Source organism: Hibiscus syriacus, unplaced genomic scaffold (assembly GCF_006381635.1).
Source record: "Hibiscus syriacus cultivar Baekdansim isolate YM2019G1 unplaced genomic scaffold, ASM638163v2 tig00110044_pilon, whole genome shotgun sequence".
NCBI classification, from domain to species: Eukaryota; Viridiplantae; Streptophyta; class Magnoliopsida; order Malvales; family Malvaceae; genus Hibiscus; species Hibiscus syriacus.
This window is the reverse complement of record NW_024062574.1, coordinates 1,073,216-1,085,336: the sequence shown is the minus strand read 5'-3', so window position 1 is coordinate 1,085,336 and position 12,121 is coordinate 1,073,216. Positions and strand designations below refer to the sequence as shown.

General features: G+C 36.1%; 3 protein-coding genes across 3 annotated transcripts; 2 read left to right on the top strand and 1 right to left on the bottom strand.

Moving 5' to 3' along the window:
- Positions 1-6,334, top strand: LOC120213776 (methionine--tRNA ligase, cytoplasmic-like). The gene is made up of 17 exons (XM_039211839.1): positions 1-202; positions 301-445; positions 521-674; positions 1,017-1,172; positions 1,530-1,760; positions 1,853-1,996; positions 2,740-2,830; positions 2,975-3,081; positions 3,178-3,292; positions 4,112-4,230; positions 4,332-4,397; positions 4,500-4,628; positions 4,748-4,891; positions 5,050-5,170; positions 5,490-5,719; positions 5,846-5,947; positions 6,072-6,334. Exons 1-17 carry the CDS (start codon positions 85-87, stop codon positions 6,300-6,302), a joined length of 2,403 nt encoding a protein of 800 aa, XP_039067770.1. The 5' UTR covers positions 1-84; the 3' UTR covers positions 6,303-6,334.
- Positions 6,335-7,031: 697 nt separating this feature from the next.
- Positions 7,032-8,951, top strand: LOC120213627 (alkaline ceramidase-like). Its single transcript, XM_039211716.1, has 4 exons — positions 7,032-7,142; positions 7,185-7,253; positions 7,545-7,597; positions 8,231-8,951. Exons 1-4 carry the CDS (start codon positions 7,032-7,034, stop codon positions 8,742-8,744), a joined length of 747 nt encoding a protein of 248 aa, XP_039067647.1. The 3' UTR covers positions 8,745-8,951.
- A 1,804-nt stretch (positions 8,952-10,755) lies between these two features.
- Positions 10,756-11,697, bottom strand: LOC120213626. Its single transcript, XM_039211715.1, has 3 exons — positions 11,452-11,697; positions 11,118-11,176; positions 10,756-10,980 (listed from the first exon to the last, which is right to left on the bottom strand). Exons 1-3 carry the CDS (start codon positions 11,600-11,602, stop codon positions 10,756-10,758), a joined length of 435 nt encoding a protein of 144 aa, XP_039067646.1. The 5' UTR covers positions 11,603-11,697.
- Between the last annotated feature and the right edge of the window lie 424 nt (positions 11,698-12,121).

Here is a 12,121-nt window from a genome sequence, read left to right as displayed (position 1 = left end):
TTTCCTCCCACAGACTTCTCTTTTTCCAAAGCATTTCCCAGTCGCCAAACGCTCCGGCGGTGAAAAGAATAGCAATCAAAGCCAATGGGAGACCTAAATCAGACGGCTCCGAAGCTTCCGGTCCCGGGGAAACGCAACGTCCTCATCACCAGCGCGTTGCCTTACGTCAACAACGTCCCTCATCTCGGCAACATCATCGGATGTATGTTATCACCGCCTCTAGCTCTAGATTTCAATTGATCTGTTTTCTTTTAAAGCTTTTTTGTGATGATTTTTATTCTTTTTTGTTGTTTGGTAAAGCTGTATTAAGCGCCGACGTTTTTGCTCGTTATTGCCGGTTGCGAGGCTATAATGCTATATATATTTGCGGTACCGATGAGTACGGAACGACGACTGAGACTAAAGCCATGGAAGAGAATTGTACTCCTCAAGAGATTTGTGACAAGTAAGCTATTTATTGTTTTTTATAGAATTTCTGGTGGTTGTTTGTCATGTTTCTTATTTTATTTGAATATTTTAGGTATCATGTACTTCATAAGGAAGTTTATGATTGGTTCAATATAAATTTCGATAAATTTGGAAGAACATCGACTCCCGAACAAACTGAAGTTTGCCAAGCTGTTTTCAAGAAGCTATGGGATAACCATTGGCTTACGGAGAATACAATGCAACAGGTATGTAGGCTATATTTCGTGTAAGAGTTCATATGCTCAATTGACCTTTGTTCTTAGGTTGATGGTACAATCGTATGAAATTGGAGGAAAATGTTGAAGATTTGAAAGCTAGTGTTAATTAATTCACATATTTGCTTTATGTAAAAGTAAATTTGTTTGTTCTGCTATAAAAAAAAAAAAGTAAAACTGTTTGCACAATTATTGCATTTTAGCTGGGGTTGGGTGGGGGAGCATAAAGCAGATTGAAAAAGTTCGACAATTTGGCCAAAGCTCATTACCATGCTAAATATTCTGTTTTAGTTCATATATTTTTGGGCGACTCAAATTCCTCTTGGTGTCTAGCTCTTTTGTGACACTTGCCAACGTTTCCTGGCTGATCGGCTTGTGGAAGGCACCTGTCCAGATGGAGGGTGTAACTACGATTCTGCTCGTGGAGATCAATGTGAAAAGTGTGGGAAGCTTTTGAATCCTACTGAACTAAAACAACCTAGGTGTAAGGTACAAGTAAATCAATAACTAGATTGACTTTTGCTTTTTTATCAATAATTGGGATGTTTGTGGTAAGTTCTTTTTCTCCAAGTCATTGTATAGAGAATTGCTTTTCAAATCATGGAAGCAATACTATATATTGTGGAGATGTGCATGTAGCCTGCTGCTGAAGCCGGTTGTTGTTTGATGAAACTGGTGAATGCATTATCAATTTTGAAGAGCTACTATATTGTTTCTTCTTCTTCTTCGTTTATTTTTGTATTACTGTTTTTTTAATAAAATTGTAGCTTTGGTAAGAAAAAAAATTGAAGAAATGAAATTATTGCAATTGACGAGGATACTTGAACAGTTGAACTTTGACTACAGGCCTGCCAAAACACTCCACGTATTCGTGACACAAGGCACTTATTTCTTGAGCTTCCCTTGCTAAAGGATAAACTAGTTGAGTACATTAACAAAATGTCAGTTGCTGGTTCTTGGAGCCAGAATGCTATTTACACGACACAAGCATGGCTCACAGAAGGACTTAAAGCACGGTGCATTACAAGAGATTTGAAGTGGGGAGTTCCTGTACCACTTGAGAATTTTAAGGACAAGGTAAGATTAAGTTTTAATCAATGATGGCACTTTAGTCGATATTTTCATTAATATTCTATCTTCAGTCTGCTTTCAAAACCTTCTGGTGATAGGTTTTCTATGTCTGGTTTGATGCACCTATTGGATATGTCTCAATTACTTCATGCTACACTTCTGATTGGGAGAAATGGTGGAAAAATCCTGAAAATGTGGAGCTGTATCAGTTCATGGGAAAAGACAATATACCATTTCATACTGTAAGTTTCATGGTCAAATTGCCTTGGCTAATAGGGTGCTATGTTATGCATTTTAGCTGTACTTTTGTTTTCCATCCTCATTGTATCTGATAAATTAATAACATTTTTCCTTTAATGCTCTGATGACTTGCTCCTCCACAGACTTTAAACATTGTAAAGTTGTTGAAGGTCTTGAGTTGAACTGCAACGTTGAAGCAATAAATCATTCTGAAGGCAAAATCACTTAAGTAGGGAAGTGAAAAAAATTCACAAGTAGAGATCATCTAACTTTATTTTCTCAAATAGGTTATATCTACATTGAAATTGGGAAGACGCTTGGACCACCTGGTGTCTTCCCCACTGTAGCATTCACCCCGTTTGAACAAATAAAATCTGCACCACCCCTTATAAAAAAATATTTTTACAACGCACTATCCAAGCAAATTTGCCCTTTCTGGATATGGATGTATCTGTCTCGGTTATTCTGTGACAATTTATTGAGATCTGTTGGTGAAGTATTCTGGGAGGAATTAATTCTTATGGTATCGTGATGTGGATTTGTTCAGTCCATGTATCTAATATTTTTTATTCCTGCCTTTCATGCAATCAATTATGCAGTGGTAGTGTCAGTTGTTTTCCGGTGTAGTGTCATTATCTTCCAGTATATAGCAGTGAAAGAAACATATTTTTATCTTTTCAAAATAATAATAATAATGGAGTTGTTTTCTCACGTGAGTTCTATATTTAATATATTTCTATTTCAGGTAATGTTTCCATCAACTCTTCTTGGTACTGGTGAAAACTGGACACTGATGAAGAGCATCAGTGTTACAGAGTATTTAAATTATGAAGCTGGTAAGTGCCCATGTGTTTGATTTGGGCCATACACTGTGGAGAAATTAATTGATTTGAGTTGGATTAGTGCATGCTAGATAAGTTAAGTCATAAATTCTCCATATTAACAGCTGGTATGTACTTTTATTTGCTTGGTTTCTGTAGGGAAATTTTCCAAGAGTAAAGGTGTAGGAGTTTTTGGCAATGACGTAAAGGATACGGAAATACCTGTAGAAGTTTGGAGATATTACTTATTAACCAATAGACCTGAGGTATCCCTGTTCAGTGTTACTGACATCATTTATGACCGTTTTGTTTGATCTTGGATTCTACTTACTGCTTTTTGTGATTTTATTTTGGAAAACTAGGTTTCTGACACCTTGTTTACATGGGACGACTTGCAAGCAAAACTGAACAATGAATTGCTTAGTAATTTGGGAAACTTCATCAATAGAGTTTTGAGCTTTATTGCAAAACCTCCTGGTTAGTCATCTGGTTTACTGGAATCCTTTTGTTTTTTAAGAAGTTGGATATTGTTCTTGCGTTGGGAGTTTGAGATTTGTTGGTAATGATATATTCGAGTTGGTGGGGGAAAGAATCATGTTGTCTGTGATAAGGTCTGGAATTTTAGTTCATAATTGACAAGATTTGTTTATGTTTGCTTAAAGCTTTATAGTCCAGGGATACTGATGAAGTGGCATGTAAGTTATACTCCTAGATCCTGATATCAAGAAATTACCCCCAAACATTTTGCATACTATTGGCGGTGAAATAACTAGATGCTACGTCTGAAACAGTCTGATTGAGAATTTGTTAATAAGTTTGGTGCTTCAACCCCAAAATTTTTGTTTAACTTTTCTTTTGTTTTGGGAAATGTATACATATTTAGCAAACATTTTTTGTCTAATCATAATTAATTCTAGGGTAAACTATGCATTTAGTACCTAAACTATCAATTTTAATCCGTTTTAGTACCTAAACTTTCAACTTTTTTAAAAGTATACCTAACATTTAGTTTTTGTTTCATTTTAGTACCACGCCATTAAAAAACTTAACATATTTAGTACTTAAACTATCAGTTTTGGTCAGTTTTAGTATCTAAACTTTCAATTGTTTTCAAAACGTAACGTTAAATTTTGAATGGGGTACTAGAATGAAACAAAAACTAAACTTTAGGTATGGTTTTAAAAAAATGAAAGTTTAGGTACTAAAATAGACCAAAACTGATAGTTTAGGTACTAAACGCGTAATTTACCCTTAATTCTATGCCAAGTGGATTCAACTAATGGTTGCTGTCTATAGGTCAAGGATATGGTTCCATAATTCCTGATGCTCCAAATGCCGAGTCACATCCCTTGACAAAGGCTTTGAGTGAGAAAGTTGGTAAACACTTGGAGCAATATATAGAAGCCATGGAGAAGGTGACTGGTCTTAAACGACATTACATTTAAATGAAACCTGCCACCCTCCGCATCTTCATATTGTCATAACTGCTTTTACAAATGTTTGGAACATTCTGCAGGTGAAACTAAAGCAAGGATTAAGAACTGCAATGAGCCTCTCAAGTGAAGGAAATGCATATCTTCAAGTAAGTTGAAGAAACTTGTAGTTCTAGAAATCAATTTGTTGAGTTGTATTGTTCCGGCTATTGTACTTCTTCTGATGTGTTTTGTTGATAATTTCCATTCAGGAAAGCCAATTTTGGAAACTTTACAAAGAAGACCAACCTTCTTGTTCAACTGTCATGAGAACTGCAGTGGGTCTAGTGCATATTCTTGCATGTCTATTGGAACCTTTCATCCCATCTTTTTCCATTGAGGTAATCTTTGTGGTGGACCAATTTTTTATTGGTGTGATTGAAAATAGTTCTGTTACATGTAGTGGTAGCCGTCTAACTTGATTTCTCATGCTATATTTTCTGTTGGGGTGCACTTAAAGGTATTTAAGCAGCTTAATTTGTTGCCTCAAGCACAAATTTCGCTGTGTGAGGAGAAAGGAGATGTCGATAGGGCTAGAAGACCGTGGGAGATAATACCTCCTGGGCATAAAATCGGAGATCCAAAACCTTTGTTTGAGGAACTGGTACCTCCACTATGCTATATGACAATATGTCAATGTTTCATTCTTTCTCCTTTACCTTTTTTAACTATTATTTTTGGTTGCTTGCATTGCTTGTTTTTCTTTTATTTATTTTTATATATTTGTCGCACTTATATTATAAACATAAAAATTAATGACAGAAAGCTGAAAGAGTTGAAGAACTGAGGCAGCAATACGCTGGAAGTCAAGCTGATAGGCGTGCTAGGGCAGAAGCCGATGCTGCAAAGACTGCGGAGCAACTGAAGAAAACAAAAATTTCAGGTTGGATATGTTTCCTTTGTTATATGTAAAGTATTATCATCTAAAAGAATTATATGCCCCTAATTGAAACATCTCAATATAATTAAAATCCTTTGACATTTATAGAATTAATCTTATCATTAAAGCTTTAGATTATAACAAAAAATGTATTGTACATGGCAAAAAGTCCTCTTGATTTGCAGAAGCTCATTTTGAGATTTTATCGTAAGCTAAAATCCGTTCTCTAAGCAACTGCAACAATTTTTGGTTCTCGATTCCTATTTGTTAGATATGTTTTGTACGTGCTCGCTTGCTTACGTCTTAGCTGTTATTATTACAGATAACAAGAAACAAAAGCCAAAAAAATCTTCAGCCGAGTCTAAAGAAAATCCTACTACCGAACAAGAAATTTCCATTACGAGACTCGACATCCGGGTTGGCAAAATTATAAAAGCTCAAATGCATCCCGATGCTGATTCTTTGTATGTTGAAGAGATCGACGTGGGTGAGGCCCAGCCTCGAACAGTAGTTAGTGGACTCGTAAAGTATATTCCTTTGGAAGAGATGCCGGTATTCGTTCTTTGCCTAGTAATTATGCAAGTTATTGGTACATCATTTTTGGGGAAGATGAGCTACTTGTTCTATGTCTGAGGTTTTTCCACTTCTAATATCTTGTTTGGATTTGCCATTGGGCAGAACCGGCTGGTTTGCGTTCTTTGCAATTTGAAACCGGCAACCATGCGCGGTATAAAATCACATGCAATGGTTCTTGCTGCTTCGAACGATGACCACACCAAGGTACACAACTAGCTTTGATTATTGGCATCAACCCGTGACGTGTGATTTAATGGTTGCAACGTAGACACCGTCATAGGCTTGTATACCGGAATTACAAATCTAAGTTTCACTGATGTTTTATCAGGTGGAATTGGTTGAACCACCAAAGTCGGCCACAGTCGGAGAGCGAGTTACCTTTCCAGGTTTCACGGGTGAGCCGGACGATGTGTTAAACCCGAAGAAGAAGGTTTGGGAGACTCTTCAAGTGGATCTGCACAGCGATGCGAACCTAGTGGCTTGTTATAAGGATATTCCTTTGACCACATCGGCTGGGGTTTGCAAAGTTTCCTCCATTAGCAATGGCTCAATTCGATAAGATCTCTGGGAAAGTATTAGACCACTTATGCCTATGTTCCTTTTTTTCTCACTCTGTTCTAATGATCGCAAATCTTTTTCCAGAATTTTGGCAGTTCCATTTGCCCCCTCATATATTCGAATTAACTTTTTTAATACATTATAATAGAGGTGTTCAAATTCGGATATCAGATCCAATTTTATCTGAAATTTCTAATATTAAAAAAAATATTAATACTTAAAACAGTGATCTGTATTCGATTATCTGATAAAATCGGATATCCGAATTTGAATAAAAATTTTAATTTTGATAAAAAAATTATTTTATATTTTGTAATTTAATAACTTATTTGACACTTTTATTATATATATATATATATATATATATATATATATTTAAGGTAAATTATATGTTTAGTATTTTTTGGTATATATATTTTAAATTTTTTAAAAATAATACTTAAAGTTACTTTTTGTTTCATTTTGGTTTTGAAAATATCAGTTTAGGTACTAAAAAATTGTATATTGATTAAAGGAATGCTTTTAAGTTGGTTATTGATACTATATTATATATAATTAATTTAGCATGTACACTTTTTTCTAGTAGATATCTTTACAAGGCAAATCAAAAGAAAATAATGATGTATAAATATTCAAATTTTAAAATAAAGTAAATTGAATCGATTAATTGCTTGACAAATTATGAAATTTTAAGTTGTTTACATGTCAAACATTAAGTCAAGGTGTGACCATGGGCATACACTGTGATAGGATCAAATGTACAACATGGACGGTCGAGGAGACTAGGAATTCTATGACAGTAGATTCTTCATATCCTACTGATGACGATGATGTTACTCAGGTATACCTCATATCTGATCTAATGCTTTGTTTTCTTTCGAAGAATTCCGATGGTGTCTACATGAGGAAGGGGATGGGGTCTACCATGGGACATATGACAACGACGATGACGGTGAAAGCGAAAATAATGAATTAATTCATTCAGAATCAAATTTCTCGTTCCATAACCACCATCAAGAGTCATGAACATTTGTACACACATTTTTTAAAGTTAAAAAGTAACAGAAATAGAAACGACAGGAAATGTGCATAACATTTTTTTTTATTGATCTTCTTCGTAACATTTTAGATTGATAACTGAAAATATTAAATTTTTATAACATTTTAAATTATGTTCCATCTAAAATATTATATATAAATTTTTAATTACGATTATTTTCATTTTTTTCTTATTTTAAATTAGACTGTCATAGCGTGGGAGCATCTAGGGATGGGTATGGGATCCGAACCCGAAGGGTTCCAACTCGATTGGGTCGGTTTTATATATATATATATTTTTTTTTGGATCGGGACGGGTCAAATTTTTTAAAAGGTGGTGTTCGGGTCGGGTCGGATTAAGATTTAGCGTGAAAAATACCCGACCTGACCCGACCCGAAAAAATATATTTTTATCTTATATATTTAGGAATAATTACAATAATACTCCTTTATATATTTTTTTAATTAGATTACTGTTTTTATTGAATAAAAATAATATTTTATTATTATTTCGGGTTGAATCTAGTCGGGTTCGAATTTTATTTCAAAAAGTAGGGTCGAATTTAGATCGGGAGCATGATATACCACTCCACACTGCAAACTCTTGTAAGTACTCCGCTTCCCCAAATGCTTCTGACATTAGATAAACGTCTCGCCAACCGAAACATAATATTAGAAAATATCGTTTCTGTATATCTGATTGGAAGATTATTTTTCCTTGAATTGGTTTGCTTAGTAGAAACAATGGCTAAATTTAGGGTTTATTTGATTGTTCTTAATTTGGGATGGGAAATGAACTTGGTTAACATTGCTCATTCAGATTTATAAATTTGTAATCCTTTATTGCTTTCCAGGTTGATTTGTTATGTGAATTTTCGGAACTATTTTCAGGCAACAGCAGGGTGATGAAACTCCAATGGTGTGGGAAATGCTTCTATATTTTTACATACTCTACTCACCAGACTGGCACTATCGGAGTACAATGCCTACTTTTCTGTTCTTTTATGGGGTTGGATTTGCAGTAGTCCATGCTCTCTTACGTTTCGGAATTGGCTTCAAGGTGCATTATGTCATTCTTTGCCTTCTCTGCATCCCTCGAATGTACAAATACTACATCTACACGAAAGATGCCGCTGCAAAACGACTTGCAAGGTTATATATTGCAACTTTGCTCCTGGGAAGTATATGTGGTCTTTCAGACCGGGTATTCTGCAAGCATATATCTCAATGGTACTTCAACCCTCAGGGTCATGCACTTTGGCATGTCTTCATGGGCTTCAATTCGTATTTTGCCAACACATTCCTGATGTTTTGCCGCGCACGGCAGCGAGAGTGGGATCCGAAAATCGTCCACTTCTTGGGTGTTCTCCCTTATGTCAAAATTCAAAAACCAAAGAGCCAATGAAAATGTTTGCTTGCTGCACAATCCAAATTCTTTTTTACCCAGAAAAGATGAATGGAAGAAAGTTGTTTTGTGATTTGTCCCATATTTTAACATTCATATTCTCTCTTATTAGCTTGAATGACTTTCATGGATTTGAACACTTAGTTTTACAGAAATTAGTTTGATGTATTTGTGAGTGATAGAAATAGGGCAAAAATTTTGGTTTTTGAGGGCTCTTTTTCAACTTTTTCATATTTTTGAACAATGTATTAATGATTTTTTTTCTGGGAAAATTAAGGTGACTGAATGAATTAAATGAGTGAACTTCACTGTTATTATTGGTTTCAGCAAGCATAGCTTTTACATATACATTCATACATACTTATACAGGCATATGAAAGCCTACCTCATTATCAAATAAGCCATAAGCACTCACCACTCTAAATACCCAAAGCACACACAAATACAACAAGAACACACCAGTTAAACAAGCCCAAGAATGAATGAAATCAATCAAACTAAAACACACACCAAACCATATAAATTCTACAGTGAGAAACAATAGCTTTCCGTTGATCATACAACTAAGCCGAGAAATGCCTTTGAAATCAGGTATTTCTTGCTGATTCTTGTGAGTAGTTGCAGAAAGGATCTCTTAGGACTCTGCGGTCGCTAGCTGCTTCAATGGTCTCCTGGTTAATGGTTTAATTGATGACATTGTTACAGTAAAACCGTTGGATCGTAGGATAAAACAGTTTTAGGGGGAGTTAAATGAGCCCCTCTTGTTTGTCGGGGTGTCGCCAGCCATCCTTCCCATGCGGAGGGCTTTACTAGCTTGCTTTTAGTGAACGGAACTCGGTCATTTGCCTTTTAGGAGTTGGTGTCAGTCAAGTAGTTCTTCAGCATCATATTCAGCTTCAAGAGTTTCATATATGTAGCTACTTATGGTGTCTTCCACTAAATCTTCAAGGATGGTGTCGTCCATCTCAAGACCAATACAATCGGTGTCGAACCTAAGGTCCATCCATGTTTCTGTCTTAGCCATGTCTTTTCTGACTATCTGGTCCAAAGTCCGAGGGTGTGGCAGTGGGAGCAAATGCCAATAAACTCCTTGCCAGACCTCTTCAATGGTGTTTTTGGCATTGGGGATCGGACGGATATTAGGTTTAACAAATGACACACCAAGGGAACCGAAATAGTACACATAAACCTCCATGAGAACTTCATTAATGCAATCAAAGTTGGTAGTCTTATATTCTGTACCAAGTTCAGAGTCTTTTAGTTTGCTCGTCTTTTCTCCTTTTTTGACACCAATAGGTGACCTCGACATTCTTTCAATAAAAAAGTTGGTCTTTAGTTGGAGAATTCATCCCAATATATTCCTTAACTCCTCAGTTGCTCACCGAATTTTGTTGCTCGCCCGGAAGTCTTCCGGATATACGATCAGTGGGGATTCTTTGTTGCTCCCTTCCCATAGCATGTTTCCACTTTCTTTTGATTTCAGCAAGAAGAAAGTGGGAACCGACTTTCTCATTTTGCTCTCTATGTCTTACTATGAACTGAGATTCTGGTGATGAACCGAGGCTGCTTCCAGTTTTAGGAGTCATCGGCCCAGACTTCGACTTTCTATTACCAGGCTCATTTGATTGTCTTAAACGAACAGGTTCATTCTCGGAAAAGTTGGATGGAGTGAGAGGCTTAGACTCTTCATCCTTTAACTGAAAATCCTGCATGTTTTTAACATATTTCACCAGCAATGAGTTTGGATTTCGTAAAAACTTCAAAAACAAGTCCTCATCTAAACTCAAAATTCGAAGTGCATCCATGACTTCTTTTGAGGCTTGGAATTCCCCATCATCGGCAAGTAGATCCCTGTCGACAAGCTTCCGTCTCGCTAAGAACTTGATTGCCTCACTTAACCTTTCTTCTAAATCAGAACTCTTTGGGTTTGACTGCATATTAGCTTCAGCAAGCTGGTCATGATTCACACAATTCATTCTTTTCCGATGGATTTGCCGACAAAACTCTTCCATTAGACCATCCATATCAAGATTGCTTGTAGTTTGATGTTGCTCGGATTTATCCTGACATGATACTTCAGATAACAGGTTCCTTGCACCGAGTCAAACTGCTTTGCTTCAACGGCAGAATTATTTAACTCCTTTCTCTCAGCTTGCTTTACCAACATTTCTTCTTCAATGAGTTTCTTCACACTCGGCTTACATGCATCGGTCGCTTGTGTTTTCTCTTCACCATCCTGTAAATGTGTGTGTGTATATATATTAATATCAACAACAACTGAAAAGCTTACTACAATTCCACCCTTCTAATGAATACATACATATCAATGTTTTAAAAATTATGATGGAATCGGGTCAAATTTCCGAAGCTTACATGAGTTCTCGAACACTTGTCACCAGAACTGTCAAGTTTATTTCCAGAATTTCCCACACCTGCAAAGTTAAAGAGAAAATACAGCATTGAAAAAAATACTTAGAACAATACGGACCGGGAAGAGCAGAACAAATATCTAAGTACAAGGAACAAACAAGACTAATGATCTCTGAAAGCTATAAGGCCAATCAAAAAGACCATTTAGCTTTGCAACTACAAACCGAGTTCGATCCGCATGAAAGCGATCGAAAAGGCCAACTAAATAGCTTTGAAACTATAAACCAAGTTCTATCTGCATGCAGGCAAATGCTTCAAAGTTCCTTGGAGAACTTACCGCCGGCATACTTGTTCCCACGCCTTATATCAGATAGCAGTCTCTGAGACGATCTCCCAAGGCGGAAGTCAGACATACTAATCAAGCTCCACATACAGCCCAACTGCTCTTTCTCATTTCGCACAGCACGTCTATTCGATCTTTTGGCCATGATAAATGTGGTTTTCTTACGAGATTATAACGATTTGATGATAGAAATTTTTTTCGTTGAAAGGTGGCCTAGAATCTGATAAACAGATAAAATCAGCAATTAGAAAGGACCTGAGGGTGTGAGGAGATCACTCCCCAATTGAACGTACCGAAAATGTTCCAATCAACATAGCTACTAAGTGAAGAAAAAGAAAAGCCATTGATATGTTGATACCAGATGTGTGAATAAACCATGTCATAATCCATGTAATTGCAGACAAATTTATCATTCTCAACGTAATACTGGATACACACTAAGTTTACAGATCAACCGGCACCGGTATCCGACATATATACAGATTATAATCGAACATCTTGGAAAGAAAAATCGAAGATATTCATGTTAGATACATAGCTATATACATAACATAGTAGCTGCCATCTCCCTCATGCAGCACCTAAATCATAGTCCTGGATTATCATACAAACTATGTTGGCAGATCAACCGACACCGATATATATATATATATATATAATCGTA

Excerpts from the sequence above, each read along its gene's own strand:
- LOC120213776 (XM_039211839.1), top strand. The coding sequence starts at position 85 with ATGGGAGACCTAAATCAGACGGCTCCGAAGCTTCCGGTCCCGGGGAAA. Across the intron at positions 1,761-1,852 it reads TTGAGAATTTTAAGGACAAG|GTTTTCTATGTCTGGTTTGA; the intron begins GTAAGATTAAGT and ends TTCTGGTGATAG. Across the intron at positions 4,629-4,747 it reads TCCCATCTTTTTCCATTGAG|GTATTTAAGCAGCTTAATTT; the intron begins GTAATCTTTGTG and ends GTGCACTTAAAG.
- LOC120213626 (XM_039211715.1), bottom strand. The coding sequence starts at position 11,602 with ATGGCCAAAAGATCGAATAGACGTGCTGTGCGAAATGAGAAAGAGCAG. Across the intron at positions 11,177-11,451 it reads TGGGAACAAGTATGCCGGCG|GTGTGGGAAATTCTGGAAAT; the intron begins GTAAGTTCTCCA and ends TTAACTTTGCAG. Across the intron at positions 10,981-11,117 it reads ACAAGTGTTCGAGAACTCAT|GATGGTGAAGAGAAAACACA; the intron begins GTAAGCTTCGGA and ends ACACATTTACAG.
- LOC120213627 (XM_039211716.1), top strand. The coding sequence starts at position 7,032 with ATGGGCATACACTGTGATAGGATCAAATGTACAACATGGACGGTCGAG. Across the intron at positions 7,143-7,184 it reads ATGACGATGATGTTACTCAG|AATTCCGATGGTGTCTACAT; the intron begins GTATACCTCATA and ends TTTCTTTCGAAG. Across the intron at positions 7,598-8,230 it reads ATGGGATCCGAACCCGAAGG|GCAACAGCAGGGTGATGAAA; the intron begins GTTCCAACTCGA and ends AACTATTTTCAG.